General features: G+C 36.6%; 1 protein-coding gene across 1 annotated transcript in view; it reads right to left on the minus strand.

The window, feature by feature from the left end:
* LOC126298058 (voltage-dependent calcium channel type A subunit alpha-1) overlaps positions 1–27,467 on the minus strand; it is an 860,595-nt gene that overhangs the window by 778,266 nt on the left and 54,862 nt on the right. Inside the window, exons 4-7 of the mRNA XM_049989377.1 lie at positions 12,655–12,810; positions 10,871–11,091; positions 4,558–4,661; positions 2,403–2,518 (exon numbers count right to left, since the gene is read on the minus strand). Coding sequence (XP_049845334.1) covers positions 2,403–2,518; positions 4,558–4,661; positions 10,871–11,091; positions 12,655–12,810 — 597 coding nt within the window. The remainder of the gene's footprint in view (positions 1–2,402; positions 2,519–4,557; positions 4,662–10,870; positions 11,092–12,654; positions 12,811–27,467) is intronic.

The following is a 27,467-nucleotide window of genomic DNA, read 5'->3' on the forward strand; positions in this document are numbered from 1 at the left end:
TGTTGTATATAACCATGAATGGCACCTGTACAATGTCCTTAATATGTTGCAAGTGTCAGTCATGCTCAGAACAGTGTTCTGCATAGTGATGAGTGCAGTATGTTGGAGCTAAGGCATGTGTTCGGCGTTTCAAGAAGCACCATATCGAGGATTTATAGTACATACAGGGAAAGCAGGGAAATATCATCTGTTATATCACAACACAGATGAAAGTATGTGTTGAGTGATCATGACATACAGTCATTGAAAAGGATCATAATGAAAAAGAAGAGGATGGCGGCTGCAAAGTTCACTCCAGAACTGAACGTTGCACTCACAAATCTTGTTGCCACCAAAAGAATATGAATCGAATTCCACCAACAGGGAATTGCAGGGTTAGCTGAAATTCCAAAACCACCAATCAGTGATTCAAATGCCCGTAACAGGAAAACGTGGTGGCAAAGCCGTAAAACATAGACTATCGAGTAAGGGAAGAAAGTCATTTGCTCTGACGAGTCTTGTTTCACACTGTTTCCAACATCTGGCTGAGTTCACATGGCAAGAATGAAACCTGGTGGAAATTCAATGATGATATGGGCTGCAATACAATGGTATTCTTCAAGTCACATTACTGCCAAGGATTATGTGGCTATTTTGGTGTGACCATTCTGGCTAATCAGGTCCCTCTCATGATACAGTGTTTGTTCCCCAATGGTGATGCTGTGTCCCAAGACAACATGGCCCCTGTCTGCACAGCTTGCATTGTCCAAGACTGCTTTTGTGGTGACTAGAAGCTGTTTTGAAAGTTAATGGGTTTCCTACACCATATTAGGCATGGTAGTGTGTTGAGTTTTGGGTGTTTCCAAACATCTGTCCAACCCCTGTAAGTCTGGCATTGCTGTGAGAGACAAGACAACAAGGAAATAGAAAAGGAAACAGTCAGCACAGAAAGACATAATTATGATCATAATGAAAATTAAATGGAGATGGGTTGGAAATGTATCTAGTTGAATGGATGGTAGATGAATAGCTAGTTCTCTGCTGGACTCTAAGACTGGAAGATGGACAGATGGCATTAGAAAACATACAGGAGCAAAATGGATGTGTACCATTGAAGAACATATTGTATGGAGAAGTCTACAGAATGCATCTATCCACGGTGGATGTCAAATAACTGATGATATGAACAGGCCTCTTAACAGGCCAAGATAGAGTCAAACATTATACTACAGGAAAGGAAACATGGAGAGTTCCACTCAAAGACCAAGGTTGAGGGATAAAATAATGAGCTGCATTCAGTCTTGAGAATCGCTATAATGGCTGATTCACGTAAAGGCAGTAATTTAGTACAGTAGTGGGTCTTTTTACAACTAAACATTTTTAGGCAACATTAACTATCTGATTAGCTCATAATATCTTACTGGAATCTATATGAAGTGGATAGTGGGTAGTTGAGTAGCTTTTCCCACCCCGGCTTGCTTAACAGTGGCATATTTTTGGGAAAGTCTAAACAATGTCTCTTTAGTAGAGCTCTATAAATTAAGGTCTGAATTCCACCTGCTATTAATTGTGGATCAGCAGCAGGAATATTCAAAGTAAAGATATAACAATTCAATTTGTAACTGCTTACATTCCTGACAGTGCAGACTGCATTAGAATTCATACTCTAGAAGGGAAAAAAATAACCTTTTTTTTGTCCTCACTACAGAAGTCACTTCTTATCTGATAACTGACACATAAAGAAGACTGGGTAAAAAAACTGATCATGATAATTATGGTGATAAGATGTAACTAGCAGAATCAATAATGACTGATTGTTAGTTCCAGATTTACTGCAAAAATGATTCTCCAATGATGTTACACACAGAAGCTATTTTTTGGATGGAAAGAATTTCTGGTGCACCATATTACTCACTACAGTTAGAAACTCTTATTTTGCAATTTCACATTTTCTTATGAAATCAAATGTGGGACTGACAATTCAAAGCCAATGACAAATTATTTTTGTGAACAGTAACAGACATGAACACTTATTAAAAAGAAGTCAGCTCTTTCCTGGCTCTTCGAAAAAAGTGAGCTCTTTCCTGGTTCTCTGAAATCTTCATCTTTTGTGCATACACCACTAGATTAGCTTTGTAATGCACTTAATGCTAGTCTTTTCTCAGGGGTGGAATAAAATCAAAATCACTGGGTGCAAAATGATTCAAAGACAGATTCTTAACAAAAACAAGTTCGAAGATATAGGGAAACTATCAGTGTGTATGCTGTTCCTATGAAACAAATATCATATCAACTCTACCATTACACAACTCTTGTACAAGCATTTCAGTTTTACTTCTCCGCTACTGCTTATGCAGTGCTATCTACAATTTCCAAAGAAATACAGCAATCTAGTAGTATAATGTTACAATTTCCTGGGATACCTGCTTGAGTGATCCAACTGAGATATGCCCCAAATGCTTGGGAAAATTGTTGTTTAGTTCGAGTTTTATAAAATTTTGCTCTTCGTTCAACACGAGTTCTTTCATTTGAAAATTCACTGAAAAGGAAACATTTGTGCATGTGCCCAAAGGTTAGAAAAATAAAAAAAATTAATATTGATAACAGAACATATCAAAATAAGAATGATGTAAATAAAATATGAATGATAACACAAAAAATGAAACTAAAGGAAAAACATTAATAATTCTTCAAAAGTAAAAAAAAATTCTGCGAAAAAAAAAATCTGAAACACTTTTTCTTGTATTTTATGCCCTGGCAACGATTTGAAAGATATTATTATTTTCAAGAAAATGTGGACGAAAACTACAGGAAAATTGAAGAGAATCAGTTTCGAACGTGAAAATTTTAGGCTGATGCTAATTGTGACTTTTATGAATAGTAATTGAAACATGAAAAAATTGGATCAGCCACTTTTATTTAACTATACACTATGCATTTTGGAGAATCATAACTCTGTCATTATATTGATTTATGTAAATATTAAATCACATAGACACTTTGAATGTAAAGCTTTCTGAGCAACCAGTGGCACTGTCAGTGAGAAAAAGGTAAAAACGAAATTGTTTTAATGTATGGGTTTGAAGCTTTATTGTGACATGAGTTCTCTCATTGTAAATGTAAATAGCAACATAAATAGCTTTCGGTGGCCACAAGTGCATGCTCATATACGTATGTCGGTTCATGAAATTAAAGTATGTAACATAAAACATAATTTAAAAAAAGCAGCCTGTGATATCTGAAAGTCATTTATATTGCTATTTACTTATGAAATGAAAGCACCCTCATAGTTAAACTGTTTTGCATCCTCCTTCACAGTGTACTCCTCTCAAATGTAAAGCAGAAAGCTAAATGAGAATGACTGATTAGTTACGTGTGTACTTCAACACAATCTGTATTAATCATAATGATGATCAAACAACAAATACTTTGCATGATAAGTTCACGCAATAAACTTATTAAATGGCTCAATGCATTTATTAATAAAGTTTGCTTCATACATACAGATTGAAATGTTACAAATTATTTGTAAAACAAACACAACTTACTCCCACCATTAAATGTAACTGATGATACATTTCATTTGCACATAATTAGTGCATTATAATTGCCATATGAGTATGTGTTAATTAGGGTATAGAGAACAGGGAATAAAATATATAGTGTGTTATTTATTACTTCTGCATCAATATTAATGTCAGTACCCACAACCAGCACTTCATGTGTGACGTTTTGCTTTACAACAATTCATAACAGTGGGCAATCACCTTAACCCATATACCACACTGAAAATACTAGTTACAGCTTTTTAGAAATCATAAATTCTGGTTATAGCATCTTCAGAATGTTGTTCTGTCTATAGTTTCCCAGCTATATAACCAGCAATCAGATTCATTCGACAAATATCCCATTTATTATCAATATAGAGACTGTTGTTAAACATAAGCTGTAATTTTCTTTTTTGAATGAATACTTTACCAGCCCGCCTACTATGTCAGAAGCTGTTTTTATGTGTAGCAGATTTCAGTACACCTTCACTTATTTCACCTGACCCATTAGTTACCCTCCTACACATACAGAGCCTGAATGTGGTCCACAACTGATAAAATATGACAGAATTTTAGGAAAATAAGCAAATTATACAGCTAATTTTCTACAACACATACATCTGTATCAATTTAGTAAAAGTAACCAAAACCAAATAATTTGAAAAAAAAGAGAAAAGTTTAGGCTGTACTGTCTGATTGACAACAAGGTCATTAGAGATGGAAAACAAGCTATGACTGGATAAAGATGGGAAAGGAATTTCCCATATCTTTCTCAAAGAAATCTCTCTAATTGGTTTAGAGCATCTGTGGAGAATTTAAATCTGGAAGGCTGGACTGGTATTAATTCCTCTCCTCAGAGATAAAAATCCAGTGTCTTAAACATTGAGCATCCTCACAAGGTCAAAGTGATTGATATACATGGTAAAAATATTAAATTCAATACATGAAAATCATTACAATAAAGAATGAAGATATTAATTACTTTAAACATATAAATACTGTTACTGTGTATTTATTTCAGATTACTCACCCACTAAGAACACCAAGAACTAAATTGAGCATGAAGAAGGAACCCAGGACGATTAATGGCACAAAATATACCCAGTTGAAATAACTACCTAGTGCATCATTTGTCTGAAATCAAAAGAAATATTTATATTGTAGAAAATATGGAATATAACCACACATGTGATAATAAGAAAATATGAGATGAGAATGCTAAATTATATGGATGGAATTAAAATCAGAGAAACTAACATTTTCAGTAAATACTGTCCAGTGATCAAGAATACACAAATAACAGTGAGAGTGATGGTATATATGCCTAACAGTACCCACAGTTTCAAATGCAAGAGCTCATCATGTGAAACACTGGGGGTAAACTTACGTTATCAGCAAAATTATGCAATTAGTTCTGAAAATAAGCATGTTTCATGCTGCAACATATCCAACCAATAAGCAAATCAGTCACTGAGCCAATGTTTGGTTCAAATACCACTATGAATGGCTCAACTGAAAATGGTATCTGACTGTTTCTTTCTGGCTTCACACTATCAGCTTTAGAGTATTTGCACTTAAATGTGGAACTTGAACTTCAATTAACTTGACATCATTTACTTATCAAAGCACTTAGCAAAGCGAACAGCACACTAAGCACCAGAAAAAGTTCTAAGACCATTAAGTGCCTAAGACTGATTAAACCCAAAGCTCTGAATCTGTAATTTAACAAGTGCATTATATGTCATAACTCCATACTTGTATGTGTTATTTCATAATTACTTTGTTTTTTTCCTCATACACTATACGATGCATTATTACACAAATGCAAACAGTAGCCTATAAGAATATTTTATCTCTTTACATATTTGTAATTCAATTGTGATATTCCAAGAAGCCATGCATCACATACCACCTGCCATGCTCTTTTGTGAGAATGTGTTTTTTCATCACTAGAAAAAGTAATGACAAAAGACAGTGCCTAATCATGGCAGTCTATATGGCATAATCACTACGGTTGCTACAGTTGTTTTGTGATTGCATAGTGTAGTGAGAGATTCCCTTAGCAACTTGTCGTGTTCAGGAATTCAGTACACATCAAGTGAAATGAAAAATATTAAGCCCTTCAAGCAACTGTGCAGAGAAGTAAGATCCACATAATCAGCATAAACTAGCTTCTTGACTTTTCAACTTAATATAGTGTACTTAACGCTGCAACCACAGTAAATAAGACAAGAAGTAATCTCCATAAAGTGCAAAGAACACTCTGTAACTGAGATCACAAAGACAACTCTCACAACTTTCTGAACAAAAAAGGACAAAATTTAACAAAACAATAGATACCTAAATGTTAAACATACCTAAAAATAAACACTCACACAAATTTTGGTAATAGAAAAAGGCAACACACAAATGTCAATGTGCCGTTGTCACAAATTGTTATACATGATGATGAAGATAAAGATAATAACAACAGCAATAATAATCACATAGACATTACCGATGCTACAGCAAAAACAATAAATATAATTCTGATTATCTGACACAGTTAATATCTAAAAGATCCATGAGATCTGTCAGTCATCTTCTGTCATTTTTTTTTTCAACCAAGATCAATTACAAGCTCATACCACAAAATGAATGTACACTTTGCTGAACTAACAGTCATTCTTCATAGGCAAATCCCATTACCAACATAATGTTAAAATATAAGTGGCTCAGTGAAAAATGAGCTCGTCGCAACTAGAGATAGTTTCGAATAAAACGAAGTTTCAATAATTCACATTTCTGGCTGATAAATGTTTTTCAAAACACCTTTTAGGCATAGCATAAAAAATTATTTTACATGCAGATACTGAAGAGACGGTGATAAATTGTTATAGTTATTCAATATTTATTGTTACTTTTAAGGTCTCACATTACATGATCAAATGTATCTGGACCACTATTAGTGCTCCTTCATGTTTACACTTTACAATCACATCACCAACAACTAACTAGGGCAGTTTTAGAAGGATTCAAAAGTTCCTGATATCTTTGTTACTCAGGTGACTAGTTCAAGTGAGTGAGCTCTGCTTACTGATGCATTCCACTGTTACTGCGTCTCTACTGAGAACACAATACTCTCTGCATCGTTTTATAATGGCAGGTCCACCTCTCATAACATCTATTGGTCAATTCCGCATTACATAGCAATGTCCGCATACTTTTAATCAGGGACATATGGAGGCTGAGCATGGTACATAAAACTGCTAGGTTGCTTTGCAACTACAGTGGTACTGTATACACTTTTATATTTATCACATGTGTGTTTCAGTTTAGTTACTGGTTTATAGAGTGAAACGTGGCGTGTATTTTATTTGTTTTTAAAGATCTGAAGATGTTCAAAATTTGAATTACACTGGTCATCATATATACACTCATAGAAATTGAAATAAGAACACCGTGAATTAATTGTCCCAGGAAGGGGAAACTTTATTGACACATTCCTGGGGTCAGATACATCACATGATCACACTGACAGAACCACAGGCACATAGACACAGGCAACAGAGCATGCACAATGTCGGCACTAGTACAGTGGATATCCACCTTTCGCAGCAATGCAGGCTACTATTCTCCCATGGAGACGATCGTAGAGATGCTCGATGTAGTCCTGTGGAACGGCTTGCCATGCCATTTCCACCTGGCGCCTCAGTTGGACCAGCGTTCATGCTGGACGTGCAGACCGCGTGAGACGACGCTTCATCCAGTCCCAAACATGCTCAATGTGGGACAGATCTGGAGATCTTGCTGGCCAGGGTAGTTGACTTACACCTTCTAGAGCACGTTGGGTGGCACGGGATACATGCGGACGTGCATTGTCCTGTTGGAACAGCAAGTTCCCTTGCCGGTCTAGGAATGGTAGAACGATGGGTTCGATGATGGTTTGGATGTACCATGCACTATTCAGTGTCCCCTCGATGAGGTGTACAGCCAGTGTAGGAGATCGCTCCCCACACCATGATGCCGGGTGTTGGCCCTGTGTGCCTCGCTCGTATGCAGTCCTGATTGTGGCGCTCACCTGCACGGCGCCAAACACGCATACGACCATCATTGGCACCAAGGCAGAAGTGACTCTCATCACTGAAGACGACACGTCTCCATTCGTCCCTCCATTGACGCCTGTCGCGACACCACTGGAGGCGGGCTGCACGATGTTGGGGCGTGAGTGGAAGACGGCCTAATGGTGTCTTCATGGAGACGGTTGCGAATGGTCCTCGCCGATACCCCAGGAGCAACAGTGTCCCTAATTTGCTGGGAAGTGGCGGTGCAGTCCCCTACGGCACTGCGTAGGATCCTACGGTCTTGGCGTGCATCTGTGCGTCGCTGCGGTCCGGTCCCAGGTCGACGGGCATGTGCACCTTCTGCTGACCACTGGCGACAACATCGATGTACTGTGGAGACATCACGCCCCACGTGTTGAGCAATTCGGCGGTACGTCCACCCAGCCTCCCGCATGCCCACTATACGCCCTCGCTCAAAGTCCATCAACTGCACATACGGTTCACGTCCACGCTGTCGCGGCATGCTACCAGTGTTAAAGACTGCGATGGAGCTTCGTATGCCACGGCAAACTGGCTGACACTGACGGCGGCGGTGCACAAATGCTGCGCAGCTAGCGCCATTCGACGGCCAACACCGCGGTTCCTGGTGTGTCCGCTGTGCTGTGCGTGTGATCATTGCTTGTACAGCCCTCTCGCAGTGTCCGGAGCAAGTATGGTGGGTCTGACACACCGGTGTCAATGTGTTATTTTTTCCATTTCCAGGAGTGTAGATAGTGTATGTCATATTAGGATTTACTGGTTGAAAATTCTTTCTTATGTCTACAATTATTTAATTTTATTATACAATGAACACACATAAAGAACACCAGTACAGAGAATGAAAATCAGAATTGTAATTGTGCTAACCTCGTAATCTGCGCCTAACTACTGCAACATACACGTGCTTGAAGCTGCTTGCTGCAGTCAAGTCTTAGTGTGTCTCAACAACTTTTACCCTCACACCTCCCTCCTCCCCATCCAATTCACCCTCCTGAACATTTCCCTCCACACTGAGCAGATTATTCCTTAATGCCTCAGGAAGTGTCTTATCAACAGATTATTCCATGAGACTCTTTCATTTCCAATTTGATTCAGTCCTTTTTTCATTACCAGAGTTATTCCATCACTCATTTGAACTTCAGCATTCATCCACAGTACCACATTTCAAAAACTTCTTTTCTGTTCTTGTCTATACTGCTTATGTTTCTTGTTTCACTTCCATGCAATGTTACACTCCAGACAAATACTTTCAGAAAATACTTCATAATAATTAAATTTATATTAGATGTTAACAAATTTCTCTTCTTCAATTTTGTAAGTCCATTTGCAATTAATACCTTTAATGTTTTCCTCTTAAACAATATAAATAAAATAAAATTTCAAAGACACTGCACATTTATGTCTGTACATCTGAAACAGTGATGCCTAACCTACTACTACCAGTTTTTACCAACACTGCATTTGTATTAGTAAAATCAAAATAATTCACCATCATTTTGATGATTTTGTATGGATTCTACTATTGGCTCTCCTTTATGAATTCTACCAATTGTCAAGGTGAATAAATGACTTGTGTTCACTTCCCTATTATAGCAAAATCTGTGACACATGGAAAGATTGTGTGCACTTGCATTAGAAATGTATGTCCAGTTTCCTCAAATGACTGGCATAGAGTAAAATACATTACCACAAAATTCTTGTTTTGGCAAACACATGAATATCTATAAGCAACACGGTGGGGATGAGTGGATATGACTGGATGATTGGTTATAACTGGACGTAAATGTATGTATATAACCACAACAAGTGACATGCACACCACGTGTATGCCAGCCATGTGATCCACATGGTTAAGAGCATTGTGTGGGCTGTGTCAGTGTGAGTAGAGCAGTCCAAATTGGATGATGGTACTCACAGTGGAGCACCAGGTATTGGTTGTGGAATCTTATGTGACAATAAGGTTGTGGATATGGTGTGGTCAGTTACCTGCTGAGAAGTTTAATGGTATCAAAGTGCCAGCAAAGTGTTCCGAGCAAAGTGTAGTCTGGAAATGGCATCATATAGGATTTGTTTTGAACAAGTCAAGAAACATTCTGAAATGTGCCCGCACACCATAAAATGTGCCAAGAGATGAATGGTGGTCACTTTCAACATCTGCCATAGTCAAGTTAGTACTTTCCTCTTCTGTGTTTCTTTGTACTCTGGAACTCTGTTCTCTGGACCACTTTTATTTGCCCCACCCTGTATCAATACCTTTCTCTTTTAGAGTATCAGCTTTGACAGAGATCTGTTTTCAAAAATAAGTCTTTCCAGAGTCAGGACTTTTTTTCTGCTAATGTGTAAAATTTTATTCTTCAATTTGCTCAGTTCATAGTTTTCTTTTTCTTTCTTGGAGTTGTTTTACCTATCACCCTCACTACATTAGCTTAAACCCTTGGTATATCAGCCACACTGACACCACTGCCAGAACAAGAGAGAAGAGAGAAACTGCCCAACAGTCCTTCCACTCACATGTGGAAACAACGGAATTGTGCACTGCAAAACAAATGTCCCCTGTATCCTAGTGGAGTAAGCTGTACAGCAGATATTCTGCAAACTGATCACAGGTTGACCCAGGACACATGCTGGGTGTGAACACATTTTTGTCACTTAGGATGAACTCTTCTTCTACTGAGTGATTAATATGCGTGAAAAAAAAACTGTCAATAAAAGTACGAGAAACATTGTATCTCCAGTAGTCTCTTATGGTTAACTCTCTGAGATTATTTCTGCTAGCCCTAATGGTGATTTTGCAGTACTTTTTTTTCAATTTCTGTGATGGTACACATATTCTAATGCTGTGGTAATTAAGCTACTAAATACCATGGTTTGCTTTTGTACTTGACCGTTTTATTGTTAAGGTCATAACTATTCACTCTGGTGGGAATGGTTATTTCATTTATCTTGAAAATAATGATCTATATTATTTAATTGTAACTGATCTGTTCAATCAATGTAATGCTGGTTATATACTGAGATCTACTGCATTTGAAGTATGCTTCACTATTTTTTTATTTCTAACAACACCTGAAAATTTTTCACGTGACCTGGACAACATTGCAAAAATATCATGCAGTGGGAGACTGCATAGTAAGCATTAATTAGTGATTCCACTCATCAATATTTCTATTTCCCCACAAAAAATAGTTTTACACACAAAAAGAGATTAAACATTTTGATTCTGTAGCAAAACAAATATGTCAAAATATGTAAAGCACTTACCCAATAAAGAATGGCTGTCCATCCTTCCATAGTAATGCACTGGAATACAGTCAACATTGCAAAGCCAATGTTATCAAATGATGTTATTCCAAAATTTGGCCCATCCCATTTTTCATAACAAGTAGAAATATTAGCATCACAAACATAACTTCCTCTTGGTGCAGTCAACTCGCTGTCTGCATTACAAGGAGTTTCTAAATCTCCCTCTTTAACTATAACATCTGAAAAACACACAGAGTACTGGAGTTGTTTTTTTCCATAACATACCAGCGTGAAACTTTAATAATTTTACTAATAACAGTATTAATTTAGGTTACTAAAAACATTTGCAGTGAGTGATCAAAAACTGTTAATGCTTTTTCAACTTTTAATTCTGGTCACATAATATCCACAAAGAATCATTATGCATACCTGTTGCACATACCAATTAAATAAATCAGTCAACAGGTAGAAAGAATTTAAACATGGCGCTGAAATGCAAGGAAAAACTCTGTTGGTCTCAGTCTCATGATTGGCTGCATTTGCAAGGCGTTTGGAAGTTGTCATAGGTATTTAAAGCATATCAATATTTTCCTCAAAACGGAGAATCAATAAACTTTTGGCCAATCTGGAGAGAAGGGCAGTAGCTGATAGTCAAGCTCGAAGCTGAGAGGTTATTCAATACCATAGTGGCCCACCCAGTTAACAGGACACAAGAAAATATGGTTGGAACATGAATGGTGTCTACAGTGAAGACTGGTGATGGTTGTCATATGGTACATGTTTACGTGGCAAGAATGTTCATGTCTGGTGCTTGTGGAGACATGCATTAAGATTCTCTTCTTGAGAGCATCTGATGATGTTGCACATTACACCAAATAGGGGTGACACCTTTTGAGGTGATTATGCAATCAGCCATCATGTATGCTGTGTGTGGGAGTAGCATGTAGAACACAGTGCATACATTCACACTCTTAAGTGGACCCTAAATTCTCCATAGTTCAATAATCTGCAACACTACCTTTCTGTAATATGCTACCTTCTTACCTCAAGTAATGGAAACCATCTACACAGATCCTAATTTATCCAAGTTGACACTGATGTGAAGAGAAACCTTAACACTTAAGCAAAATGACATAATTGTAGGTAAACAAAGAGTAGATCTGACACAACATATCATAGTGTCAATGTCCACTCACTGACCATACATCCAGGACATGTTCTTTAATTATTTTACTTGTAATATTTTGTCATGCTTTTCTTCCTAGTTTCTGCATCTCAACATCTGCCTTGCAAGCTATCTTGTCTGTTACTGTTGATCTAACATGTTTCAAATTTTGTCTGTTGCATTACATTTCATTCTAATTTGCTGATTGCCTTTGCATGCTAGGTTAATTTTCCATACAGTCCTAAAAAGTTTAAAAAAAACTGTTTTTTCCCAGTAGACATCACTAATATTTCCAAAAGCCTGAGTTTATCCATGTATGACTATAGTTTCCATCAGGCCTTAGGAGTTGATAAATACATACTTTTTTACTTTTATCCTCTGAAGTTCCCATGTGCAGATTTATGTCACATTCTATGTCATACACAATAAGATGCAACAATCAATTTCAAAGATGCTAACAACAACACAAATATATTATCTTCGTTGGAAGCCATATCCATTTCTATATTTTTGTACCTTTAATTTTGTATTAAAGGAGCCTGAAATTTTCTCAAGGACTCATTTAGTAAGTTTACAATGAATCAGTAAAAAGTGAAACACAAAGAGCAGCTACATAAAAAGCATTAAGGCTACTCACCGAAATCTTCTAAACTGTAACAGGATTTATGTAAGGCCCCTGAATAGAATTCGAGCCCAATTATGGCAAAAATGACAATGGCAAACAATACAAGCAGACCAATCTGCAGCAGTGGTGCCATTGCTTTTATTATGGACTTCAGCACCACCTGCAGACCTACATGGGAAGAGAAGAACACACTTCATAGATTCATTTTCTTAACAGATAATAAATTTAATGCTAGAGGGATTATAGTAAAATCAGTTACTGACATAACTGCATGAATACTGAACAAAAACTTAATAATTTTCAATGAGTTTTGTAGAAATAGTAACATTATGCATCATAAAGCACTAGGGTCTCAGTTGTACTTTAATAATTCCTACCATGACACCATTAAACTGTTTCTCTGCTCACACACACTCAATGCTTTTGTTATCTCACAAAAAAGAAAGACAAAAATGTAGAAAATTTAAAGCATACACCAGCTAGCTTCTTAATGTTCTTTCATCAAGCAAGATACTCAAATAGACTGTATCACTCTCCTCTTGGTGCTGTCTTCAAGTTTCTGAGATTTGAACATTTTAAAATGTTTCATGCTCTGCTGGCCAACTTTTCACCATCTATCCATCACCACAGCAGTTCATTCAGAAATGATTACTTCCCATAACAGATGGACATCTTATGCTTATAGAAAAATATTAGGTAACAAATGATGATACAGTTTCAAGCAGCTTCTCAGTAATGTCATGAACACATTATTGGCTGTTAATAACATTTGAACAAACCAGTTTAGGCTCTCTTCATCTTTTATTAACGATTCCCTCACTTACTGATTCAGTAGAGCTACATGACTAAGAAAATATGCAGTAAAGTAATTTTTAACATATTTTTGGAACTAGCAGTCTCAGTAAGATGATTAATAACTATTTGGATACCAAGCAGAACCTGTAAGTAAGGATCAGATCTTGTCAATAAATATAATACTTATGTTTTTTTAATCATTATGTTTTTATTAAGAACATCACAACAGACTTGCAAATGTCTTATCACAGTGACTGCATCAAGCAAAACTGACTTCAATGAACATTACACTATGGAAAAATCACTCAAGTTGAGCAAAAGTTAATTCCAGTTTACCGTGGTAGGAAAATAATGCATAAGTGACAGTCAAATGAAAATTAGACAGAGGGAAAAAAGTAAGTAAACTGTTTATAATTTAAAAAGTAATTCTCTTAACTGTTAACACATTTATTTCATTGTGAGACAAGATGGCCAATGCTGTCTTGGGAAATGTTTGTAGTTGTTACCTACAGAACTGGAACTATGGTAATACCTTGGCATGCACCTCCTTTCTCTCTTCCCCCCCCCCCCCCCCCCCCTCCCCCTCCTCCCACCAAGCAAATCTATGTTTTGTTTTCCAATGCCTTTCTTCAGGTGTCAAAAAATATGGAAGTCACATGGGGTGAGATCTGGACTGAATGGAGAACATGTAAGGGTTTCTCAGTGAAATGTCTGCAGTTCAGTTGGAACAATAGGCACGCCAGTGCTGTGGATGTCTTGTGACCTTTTTCTTTGACTGCAAGGGCCCACTGCTCATTCAGTTCCTGTAACACAGTGCCACAATTAATGCACAGCGATATGTGGACACTTTGTAAAAATGAAGAGTGACATAAGCTCCAAATGCCCAGAAACATTGATGGAGAACATCATTCTGTTGAAAGATAATGCCCACCCACATGTTGCCTATGTGTTTTCAACTGCACTATAGAAGTTTCAGTAGGAAGCCCTTACACATCCTCCATACAGTCCTGATCTCTTCCATATTTTTGGAGCCCAGAAGAAAAACATTTGTGCCCACCGCTGATTAGTTTCAGATGAAGTGGTACATGCCTGGGCACAACCATGGTTCTAGAGACAAAACAAACATTTTTTCTATTGAGGCATTGATGATCTTGTCCGACAGTGGAATAAATGTATTAATAATTATACTGATTACTTTTGAAATCATAAATTATTTACTTATCATTTTTCATCTGTCTCATTTTCATTTGGTAACCCCTTATATTATCCGTTATTTAACCTTTGACAATACTTGCAAATTAGGTTTCTTTTGTTTTTTTTTTTTTTTTTTTTTTTTTTTTTTTTTTTTTTTTTTTTTGTTAGGGTCTCCCATTTACCTGTTGTAAGCACAATTATTGTCATTTCCACAAATTTAGACTAAATTATTATGACCAAGAGGAGACATCAGAATTGGGCAGGCAACACTGAGTAGTAAAAGTTAATATTTTTATTGTCTTTGGATTGTGATATTCCAACTTCTTTCCAATGTTTGTTTAAGGCTCTACTAGCAGTTGTCTTACAATATCATTCATTGTTCAAACTGACAGCTAACCGATTCAAAAGTTCTTGACACTTACACTCTGCAATACTATTTATTGCTTATTTCACATATCTATCAAGTTCCTAATTCAAAACTCATTTGCAATAAAAAAATTTCCCACCCACTATGTAGTGCAATAAATTTTAAGCTATAATTAATGTCCATCAGAGTGTATGTTTACTGCATAATGAATCTTTACAAACTATAAAAATCAACAAAATTAAAAACTGACACTAAACACTGATGGTCGTAAGTGTTCTTTACAGCAGGATAAAGTACTTGAGCTATTTACAGAGGAATATTTCCATACATTGTTGTGGACAGTAATTCAATTTTGAGGATTTATTGTTTACTGATCATACGAGTAGATTAAGTGTAATTTCTGACATACTTTGATAAATGGTACAGTCGTTCTAAAATTTCACTTTGAAAAATTTATGGGCAAAAATTGACAATTTTATTTGTATATTGTAGAGGACTGAGGAAAATCAGCAAAAGTGATTTAACAGTAAACAGTATTCACCTGGACATTTATTTCCTCATTTGTCTGACCCAAGCAGTTCTATCACACTCTGTACAACATATTATCCAGGGATACTCACTATTGATTGCATATGGGTGCATGCACTGTGATCCAGTATAAAGCATACAAGAATACCAAAGTCCTAATTATCTGTTGCAAGGTACTAAGACCAAATGTAAATTAAAACAATTAAATAGTGTTTACCAAATGATACAGCTACTGTAATGCAGGATGGAAACTTTAATACAAACACAAAACTCAAATTGAAATTCCTCTCTCTACAGACCTTACTCATGCAATTGTGAGAATGTATCCTTGAAATGAAAGACAGAATAAGACAAATACAGACCTAAAATGCAGATATATTAAAATTACATTCAAAAAGTGATAACTGTTGAAAAATGCATCTTAGATTTTCACTAGATTTAAAAGTATACCCCCTTTTTTGCAGCAAAAGGCTGAAATATCCCCTTGCAAATTTCATATATTATAAAAATAGCTATACAGCAATATCAGCTTATAAAATACAGCTACAATTAATGTAAAATATTGCTTTTGTATTTCCAACTGTGCTTGAAATTTCTTACAAGATAAAGGCTACATGCAAAGATTAAAACATTAGAAATTTCTTTAAATGTTAAAAGACAAAATATGTTCAGCTTTGAAACAAAAAGGTCTTTCCATCAACAAGTTACCTGTCACAATATGCTATGTATCAGTTTGCAGAAGTAATAAACTGAGGGAAATAATGTAAGAGGTGGAATGTCTGTGGCAGTAAATGGGAACCTAGGTTTGATTTTTATTATAATATGAAACTTTTATATGCTTACTTAAATTTAATTTTTAATTTCTATTACTGCATCATTTCCAAGTTCACATCGGGTTTTTTTTTTCTCCTGTTCAGTCATCTATGAAAGTGCTCTTATTGTTCTCTGGAGAAATGGCCAATCATTTTATAATTTATCAAATTCATACGACTGCCTCTAATCTGTCCCATCCCTTCATCTACTAATGAAATCTTCTTTGCAAGAAATGAATCTTTTGATGACATACCACATTTCAACCTCAGGCAGATTCAAAATGCATTATGTTCCATGTTCTGTGTCACACTGTACACCCCTGAGAAATCAAAAATTTCTCCATTTCAGCAATGGAATAATGATAACAACAACATTAGTCATAAGAACTAAATAGTTGAATATTATAATTATGGAAATGTCATCAAACACTTCGAAAATTAACTTCCAAGTAACAGATAAAGCAAATTCACTGAAGTATGCAGCTTTCTAAACTTTGAATTCATCTGTGTCTTTCAAAAAATAAATATTTGGAGATACATCACAATTTAATGACCAAAACAACTGAGAATATTAGGTGTCACTGAAGTTTTCCTGAAGATATAGAATTTTTAATAATCACACAGGCAACAAATCTTTTTCTGGTCAGTGTGAAGTGTCCAAAGTAAACAGTGATAAATGAGGTGAAAATTAGTAGTAATCACGTCAAATAAACCAAAAATCAAGAGGGAAACTTTCAAACAGGATAGGTGATGAAATAAGGAATGATATGCTTGATATAGTATGAAACAAAAGCTGTTTAGAGATAACAGAAGGATAAGAAAGCCATTACACTTATGCAACAGCTTTGCATGACCTAGTAAGTTGCTAGCATTTTGTTTTAAAGGTGTGAGGGAAACGGGGGTATTCCAATATGAGAGTTAAAGGTACAAATCAGCAAGACAAAAGAAGACCATTAGGGGAAACATAGACAGTAATGTAAAGAGAACATTCATTTGCAGGGTGCTTTGTGTATGATGCAACTAAAGTATTCAAATGCACAGTAATACATGTGTATATGTCCACAGCTCATGGTCTAGTCACTAGTGTTGCTGCCTCTGGATCACAGGGCCCCAGGTCGATTCCTGGTCAGATTGAGGATTTCCTTCATCTGGTGTTTGTGTTGTCCTCATCATCATTCGGGGAGAGGTGAGACTTGGAATGGAAAGACTGGGAACTTGTATGGGTGCTGCTGACCATGATGTTGATCACAACACAAACCAACAACAACATCCTCATCATGTGTATGTGTATCTATGCATACATGGATGGAAATGTGGATGCCAATTTTTTGGGTAGAAAGGAAACACAGGTATGTAAATGCAACAGTGGAATAGCAAGAAGAAAAAGAAGGTAAATTAGGGTTTAATGACCAACTAATAATGAGGTCATTTTGAGACAGAACAGACAAGTACAGAAAAAAGAACTGAATGTGCCCGTTTCAATGAAAACGTCCCAGCACTTGCCTTAGCTGATTAAGGAATATCACAGGAAACCAAACTCTGGACAACAAGACAGAAGTCTGAGCCCCACTCCTCCAGATTGAGCAGTGTCTTCACTGCTGCAACACCTCAATTGGTAACACTGAAGGAAGGCAATGTGGTAATTTGAAAACTGAAAACCAACAAGAGGAGAGATATGGATACCAAAACATAATGAAAAAATACAAACACCATAAATGAACTCATAATAACTGAAAAAACTGCTTAACACAGTGCTGGAATGCATAAGTTTGAAGTCTGGTCACACAATCTTGAATAACCAGTTAAATGAGGGAACAAATGTACACATTGTTCTAAACTGCCCTTTATTATTATTCAACTTATATGCAATTTTAAATGTATGCATACTCACTGCGTTTGCAGCATCTCTGTCAATTTTACATTATTTTTCAGTAACTGAGTGATCATCTTTCATTGCTAGAGATATAGTAACTAAGCTGTTCTGTTTCCAATTGTAATCTATAAAATATTTCAGTACTTTAATATGAATGTATTCAGTGTGCATAACAAGGTAGTGCTGTTTCATTACACCAACACATTTCTTCTGTAATATTTTACAGCGGAGAAGAATATTGAATGATTGAAGAAAACGATTTTATATGTTAATAATAACTACTGAATATTGACAGTAGCCAGTACAAAATGTAGTAATCATATGACATATTGTGATAAAATTGCAGCAGGTTTCAGCAAATTTCAATGATTCTATGACATCTTTTATTGGTAAACAGAAACATAAATTTATAATTTGTTATGTATATCTAAACAGAATAACATGTCATTCTTATGACCATCTTGCTAGGCAATATAGGGAGTCAAGGTGGTGCATGATTAGATGTATAGTTTAGAATAACTATTTCAGATTATCTATACTGTATTGCTGTCTCTGTGTGTTTTGATGCTTCATATGTGTTGGGTTATTGTATTTTGTTTGCATATGATGTGATTTGATGGACAGGGGTTTCACAATGTCGGAGATTGAGACCAAGGGGTTTCCAAATGGGAAGCGATTAAGTCTTTTATAAACCAAGAACTGCAGTTGAAAACAGATAACTTGGAAATGCATAGGGAGCTAGGTGCTATGAGGGAACAAGGAGTCTCATCTAGTTAACTATTCCTTCCTTAGGTGCAGCTGTCACAAGTTTGGTTAACCACATTCTGGTAAACCAACAAAGGATGTATTGTTTATAGACTTGATGGCAGTTGCTAGGCTGGGATTCTAGAAAGACATGAAATTATTATAAACTAGCAAACCTGGCAATCCTTGACAATTGCTAAATAAATATGTATGAAAACTGGATATACACTCTCAAAGTAACCCCCCCCAAGTGCCCATCTCCTCTTTCCTCCTCCTCCTCTCTCTGTGAATAACCTCCTCTCCTATCTCTCTGTCCATCTCCTCCTCCTCTGTTTCTATGTCAATTTCCTCTCCCTTCCCCCATCTCCACATGTTCTCTTATCCCTCTCTCTCACCTTGACGCTTGTGTATTGTTACTGCAAACTGAACCCTCATTTGTGATTGAAGTCGCTTATAATGAATGGGATACAGGGAGTGAGAGAGACCTCTCCAGCTGCAGGATCTGAGAGGATAGTAGCTTCAATGACAGTATTTTGCATAGTTTAAATCTGCAAAAGAGCAGGATTACAAAATCCTGACAATTCAGATTGTGTAGTATTATTCTAATCATAAGCTGGCAAGCCATAAATACACTTTTCCTGTTTTCTATAAAACTTACAGCACTGAAGAAAACAAAACAGCACATTTTTCTGTTACTAATTTTGTTTGAAATTATATATAAGGAGAAAGAATGTGTGAAAAACAATTTGTCTAATGGTTTACATGCCTTACTATCATAGTTGAAACAGATTGCAAGAAATAAAAAAACACACATTTTCACAGTACAGCACACAATTTTCTTTCTTGAAGTTGGTTATAACAATAATTCTGTTCATAATATAACATATATAGCCTATGTCCATCTGAACATTTATTAGTGCATCATGCAAAAATCTGAAGTAAATCAGTCAAAGAGTTTTCAAATTTTTTGCTAACAATATTTCCCTTATCTATATTAAATATATGCTTACATATTATATATTAAAAGAATATGTAGCATATGTCTGTCCAAATGTTGAGTAGAGTATCACACACAAATTTTAAGTAAATTGTTCGAGAACATTTCAAGATTTTTGGTTACAACATTCCCCTTTTATATATTACATATATAAATATGCATATCACATATATTAAAAATGTATAGTCTATGTCTGTCTGAACATTCATTACAGTATCATGTATCAATTTCAAGTAAATTGTTCCAGTACTTTTAGAGATTTTTGGTCACAATGTTAAACGACAGCTTGTCTTTATATAGTAGAATAGATGAGTAAGTTACATTTGATAGGGGAAGCAAAAGCACTTGTTAGGTACAGTGAAGGGTTGAGGAATGCACTTACATTTGAGGAGCTAAGGGAAGGTCTTGTGCAAAGCTATAAGAAACAGAACAGTATGACGCTTTTTTTGAGAGCAGCCGACTGGTGTGTTACAGAAGCAGAACAAGACAGTAGACAGTTTTGTCAACAGAAACAGAAAGATCAATGCAAACACATATGAGCTAGTGGAGAATGATCAAACAAAATTACTCTCCAAGAAGTGGAGCATAGGGTGCCGAGTGCCTTTATAAGAGACTGCCACGCAACATGTAAAGATGGGTATGGGCAGAAACACTGAAAGATTTGGCTACTGCCATTAGGATGGCTACAGAACTTTAGGAGATAGATATCACAACATGAGTGCAGGAAAAAAAAGGTGCTTTCTCCATAGACTTAAAATGTTATACATGTGAACATTCAGAAAACATCCAAAGGCAGTGTCACCAACTATATGTGACAGGTGTGTCTTGGGTGAGCACCAACACTGAGATTTTAGGAACAGAAGGAGTAATGGACAAGGGCAGAATAGTCACCTGTTGAACACCAAGAGGGACTCCATGTCCAACAGATGGCACTCCCACTAAATTTTGATGCTGCGAGAAGAAATGCAGAGTCAGAGTGTGTCTTAGTTGGCTTTGTGAATAGTAATAAGTGTACATTTTTTTGGACCCAGGGGCACATGTATACATGATGAGTTTGCGAAGCAGTTGAACCCACCATGTTATAAGCTGCATGGCACAAGTAATAGTGATGTAGCGTCACTGGAGGTAATATGACTGTGTTTTCAGGTTGGGGCAGAACGGTTCCAAATGAATATTGGCTCCTTGAGTTGAGTTGTCTGGTTAGTCATCAGGCTAAAACTGATCTTTGGTGACACACGTTGAAACTTAGGGAACATTGTTCCACATAGGGAAACTGTCACCAGTGATAAACAGCTGCAAGGTTTGTCTATCATATACGACAAACCAATTAAACTATAAGAGAAATCATGAAGACTCAGTTCACATGATAACATGCCACAAGGCACACAGAAAATGCTTTGAGTGAGTGTGGACATGAAACAACCTGTTAGGGTGATGTATGTGGTAGAGCCACAAGAAGAGAATAGGTCTTGCATGCACCATGGTGTTTTTTACATAGGAATGCCCCATGCATATAAGAAATAGATGATGAAAGACTGGTTCCTGCCAGTGTAGACAACTTTGGCACTTTTGAAGTATGTTTGACCACAGCTTTGTTAGTTGCCAGTTTAGACATTCTAGAAGAAGATGATCTAGAGAGATCAAGTGTAGACCACGCCATAAGCAATCTGCCAATACTACTACAAATATGACGTTATATAGTGTCAAGAGATATGAATAAAATAACAACTGTTTTATGTACACATATGGAAGGAATTAAAAACACCCACAGTGCAGATATGTACCCACAGAGAAAACCATAGATCTACGTTTTTAATGGTACAGCATCACAACTTGGTGTCTGTAGAGGAAGTTAACGATGAAGAGGGAAACAAACTGATGAACTAGATTGATATCTTAACTACACATAAGTATTATAGTAACTAATACCACAAGCAAGTCATAAATGAGTATCTATGCAAAAATGTTTGAGAAAAGATTGATACTGAAAACCACTGATGCTGACATATTACAGATTTTGCCTACAAAGCTGAAAAAGGTAAATCACTAAGTCTAGATGGGTTGTATGCTGTATTCTCACAGTACTACTGAGATCTTCATGGACATACATGGCTTAAATGGTGAACAGATTATGATAAACTGACACCATGCCACAGAAGATTAAAGGTGATATTACTGTTCCATTGTTAAAGAAAAGAACAGCATGAAAGTAGGTAAAATACAATTTGGCAACCTACTGAATGACAGTTTATGATTATGAACAGAATGGTAAGACTGAATATAGACAATTGTGGCCACCAACTCCACAGCCACAGATGCAGCTGTTGTGTAGTCCCCACTGTTACAACATGGCACTGCATTTTGTATGGCTAGTTCTAATTCACTTCAAGCTGGTCCAGGTGCACCTCTTCATATTCAATCCTAATGGAGCAACCATTGGGTCTATGATACCATGTTCATGTATTGATACTGCATTCCATTTTCATTGCCAGTCTTCTTTAATCTGGAAGTTTTGTTAGTGGCTGCAGCCTCTATGGGGTTCCAGCATTGAAGGGCTTTATTTAGGATCTCTTGCATTTGGAAGGGGAGGAGGGGGGGGGGGGTGAGGGAGGAAAGGAGTCCTGTGGGTGGTATTGGGATCTTACAGCTTCAGCCATTCCCTTACAGTGGCATCCATCTACACTATATTAGGAGATAACTATTTCGTTACATATCAGGAAAGGCACTGGTGATGTAAGCAGCACAGTTGCCACAGATCCCATTATTTACACCTGAAAGAATGACAGAGAGGATGGTGACACAGAAGTGAGTGAGTGAGTATATCTCACAAACACTAATTACATAGAAGAATAACTTGAAAAACATGTGATGCAAAACCAACAGACTTGTATCATTTGTTATTCAGAGATTATAAGATATCAAGTACTCCTTCCCTGTGCATGTTTAAATAACATGCTTCATACATGAAAACCTATGATTTTTGGAGAAAAAAATATTCCTTCAGGGTGGCAATGTAATATTATAAGTGCAATAAAATACTCTTCAATTTTACACAGTGAATCACATTTTCATATTATACAAACATCAAAAAACGTTTTGTATCACCCCAGTTCTCAGAACTCCTGAAGATAGACATTGACGGTGGATATTGTATCACAGACACAGTGCCTTTGACTGTTCAGAGATGTCACTAAACCTGCCCAAAGATGTAAACAACCATGCATGAGCAGCACCTATTAGACAGAGGGGGGTCTGACAACTGATCAGTTCCAGTCATTCCACCAGGAAGATGGTACACAGCTAGTGTTGTCTGTAGTTCAACCATGCCAAGATGGTCAATACTGCAGTTTGATCATGTCTGCATTGTTACTTTGACTTTGTGCCAAGAAGGGCTCTCAACAAAGGAAGTGTCCAGACATGTTGAAGTGAACAAAAGCGATGTTGTTCGGACATGGAGGAGATACTGAGAGACAGGAACAGTCAATGACATGCCTGGCTCAGGCCGCTCAAGGGCTACTACTGCAGTGGATGAATGCTATCTATGGATTATGGCTCGGAGGAGCCTTGACAGCAGTGCTACCATGTTGAATAATGCTTTTTGCACAGCCACAGGATGTCATGTTATGACTCAAACTGTGCATAATAGGCTGCCTGACATCCATGGCGAGGTCCATCTTTGCAACCACAACACCATGCATTGCGGTATAGATGGGCCTAACGACATGCCAAATGGACCACTCAGGACTGGCATCACGTTCTCTTCACCAATGAGTGTTGTATATGCCTTCAACCAGACAATCATCGAAGATATGTTTGGAGGCAACCCAGTCAGGCTTAACGCCTTAGACACACTGTCCAGTGAGTGCAGCAAGGTGGAGGTTCCCTGCTGTTTTTGATGGCATTGTGTGGGGCCGATGTATGCCACTGGTGGTCATGGAAGGCACGATAACGGCTGTATGATATGTGAGTCCCATCCTCCGACTGATAGTGCAACCATATCGCCAGCATATTGGTGAGGCATTCATCTTCATGGATGACAATTCATGCCCCCATTGCATACATCTTGTGAATGACTTCCTTCAGGATAACATCACTCAACTAGAGTGGCCAGCATCTTCTCCTGACATGAACCCTAATGAACATACCTGGGATAGACTGAAAGGGGCTGTTTATGGATGATGTGTCCCACTAACCACTCTGAGGGATCTACGCCGAATCGCCATTGAGGAGTGGGACAACCTGCACCAACAGTGCCTTGATGAACTGGTGGATAGTATGCCATGATGAATACAGGCATGCATCAATGCAAGAGGACGTGCTACTTGGTATCAGAGGTACCAGTGTGTACAGCAATCTGGACAACCACCTCTGAAGGTTTCGCTGTATGGTGGTACAACATGCAATGTGTGGTTTTCATTAGCAATAAAAAGGGCAGAAATGATGTTTATATTGATCTCTATTCCAATTTTCTGTACACATTCCAGAACTCATGGAACCAAGGTGATGCAAAACTTTTTTATGTGTGTACTACAACCAACTTTTCCTTCAGCTGTAGTAGTTTAAGAACACAACTACAAATTTTGACAACTCTCATGTGGTGAAAATTAATGACTTTTATCTGTACATGACAGACAATAAAATTCTGCTTCTAATGCTGAACAAAATAGACCTACTATAGAAGTGTATTGTGAAAAAAGAATTAAATCTGTTACAAAAAGTCTGGAGACTAAAATTTTGGATAGCAACCATGCTGAACTACTTAGGATAGATTTTCTGATATTGATCTCATTCATAGACAGCACTCAATTGCCTCTGTGGTGGTTTGTTTTAAGAGGAAACACTTTAAACATATGTTATGATATTTTAACTTTGCCCAACATGAGGTGTGCTGTTGGGCACACACACCAACTTATCATCATCAGAACCAAGAGGGGTAGTGTAAGTCTCATCAATGTGATGCAAAAATACAAAAGTTTTTAAATAACAACATTAATAAAAATACAGGTACATAGAACACATTAACAACTAATGAAAGCCTGGAAATATCATTGATAGTAACGTTTTTTCCAACATATTGTTGCTAGATTACCTTCAATCTGCACACACATGCTGACTAACAACAGCATCTACATCTACACCATATTCCATGAGGATGAGCATGTGTAGTGGAGGGACTTCTGATACCACTGACTGATACCTGCTTATCTGTTCCAAGTGCAAATGGTACATGCAAAGAATGATTGTCGGTAAGCTTCTGTATTAGTGCTAATTTCGTGAATTTTTTCATCATGGTAATTTCATGAGATGTGTATGAAAGGAAGTAGTATCTTATCTAACTCTTCCCAGAAAGTGCTCTCTCAAAATTTCAATAGTAAACCTCTTGCCTCTCTTGTAACATCTGCCACTGTAGTTTGTTGAGCATCTCTGTATCATTTTCATGTCAATTAAATGATCCTGTGACAAAACACACCCCTTTTTGTTGGATCTTCTCTCTCTCTTCTATCACTCATATCTGATAAGGCTCCCAGGTAGATGAACAATAATCAAGAATCAGTTGAACAAGCACCTTGTATGCTACTTCCTTCAAGGATGATTTACATTTTCTTAAGATTCTTCCTATGAATCTAAGTCTCGTATCTGCTTTTCCTGCTCTTTGTTTTATGTGATCATTCTATTTATGGCCACTCCTAGATATTTTATGGTAGATACTGTTTCCAGCAATTTTCCATCAACAGTGTAGTAGTGCAGTAGTGGATTTCTTTTCCTCTGTATGCACAATATGTTACATTTATTTACACTCAAAGTCAACTGCCATAGCCTGAACTGTATACTGTGGTTTATCATCTCATAATGTACATAATTTAAATCATTTTATTCAAATACAGAAGACACATCAAAATTGTAGTAACATTCCACCATAAACACAGAACAGCTGATGTTAACAAACAGCATAATAATAATAATAATAATACAATTTTGTTATATATACATACAATAACACCTAACACTTAACTACCCCTTGCTCAAATTATCATTTCATCCTCTATGGATTCTTTTATTGGATAGTAGCATTTATCCCACAGAATCTGTTGTAGCCTCATTTTTAAAATTTCTGGCTCCATATTAAATATTTTTTGGCCCTTAACTTGTTATATGCTGTCATCCCCAAATACTGTGGACTCCATGCACATAATTTCAACTGATGTGTGGGTAGCATAAAATTATTTGTATTTCTTCTATTATATGTGTGGCTAGAATGATTCTAAATGTATATGGCGAGAACAGTTAGGACCTTTAGTTTCCAAAATAGTGGTTGACAAGACTCTGTTTGCTGTGTAGTGCACATGTATCTGATAATTTTCTTTTGCAGTTTCAGTATTCGAGGTACATTACTTGACTTCCCTAGAAAATTATACTGTATCTTTAACACATTCAAAATATCTACAACAAGCAATTTTTTGTGTACTCAGGTCAGTGGAATTTGCTAGTATTTGCATTACAAATTCAAAACTGCATATTTTATTTGATAGGAAGTCAATATGTGTATTCCAGCTTAAGTTCTTGTTCACATTTAGTCCCAGGAATTGAACAAACTGCCAAGTGCTGTAAGATGCCACAGAGGTAAAGTATTCAAAAGGGAATTAAAATCATTCTTAACTCTCAAATGTTTGTACTCACTGACTGAATACTGATATTAAAGTGTAGCTATTCTTAAATGTATGCCTAACTCTTCTATCTATATGATGTACTATTCTGAGGTGATTGTAATATATATTATTTTTGTAACAACATGCTGTAAATTCAGATACCTATACTATGTAACAACTGTATATTGAATTATGAAATACGGTACCATATATTGGTAAGTGTGTCACCCTTAAGTGGCTTCTTGTAAATGTGAATTGCAAATTCCTACTGTTTGTACAAAAATTGTATAAAAATGCTATGACATTTGCAAAAGACACCATTTGGTGACTATATGAAAAAAAAACAATAAATAAATGTCAACTTCTTTCATAAGTTGATTCCTATGTTGTATTTTAAGTTCTACACATTTGGTTTTGAAATGTATGAAATGGGTTCTTGCAATGTTCAGTTTCAACCCATTTAACTGGAACCAGTTTTCTAAGATATCCATTGTGCCAACAATGAAGCTCAAATTCTTTCTACATCAGCATCTTCAATTAAAACAGAAGTATTATCTGCAAATAGAACTGATGGGTAATTTATATTTATATTTATGTAGAATAAGAAGAGGATTGGCCCCAAACTGGAGCCTTGACGTACAACCTGTGATACTGTATTCCATTTAGAATAATAATTCACTGCATCCAATGTTATAAGTCCCCTTTGTTTTCTGTTGTGGAAGTAAGATGTGAGTCAGTTTAGAGCATTATCCTTAGTCCTGTATTTCTCTAATTTTGTAGATAAGCAAGTCATAGTTCATAGAGTCAAATGCTTTTGTGAGAGCACAGAAGATACCTGCAACTTTACTCCTCTGATCCAATCATTTGC

Source organism: Schistocerca gregaria, chromosome X, assembly GCF_023897955.1.
Source record: "Schistocerca gregaria isolate iqSchGreg1 chromosome X, iqSchGreg1.2, whole genome shotgun sequence".
NCBI lineage: Eukaryota > Metazoa > Arthropoda > Insecta > Orthoptera > Acrididae > Schistocerca > Schistocerca gregaria.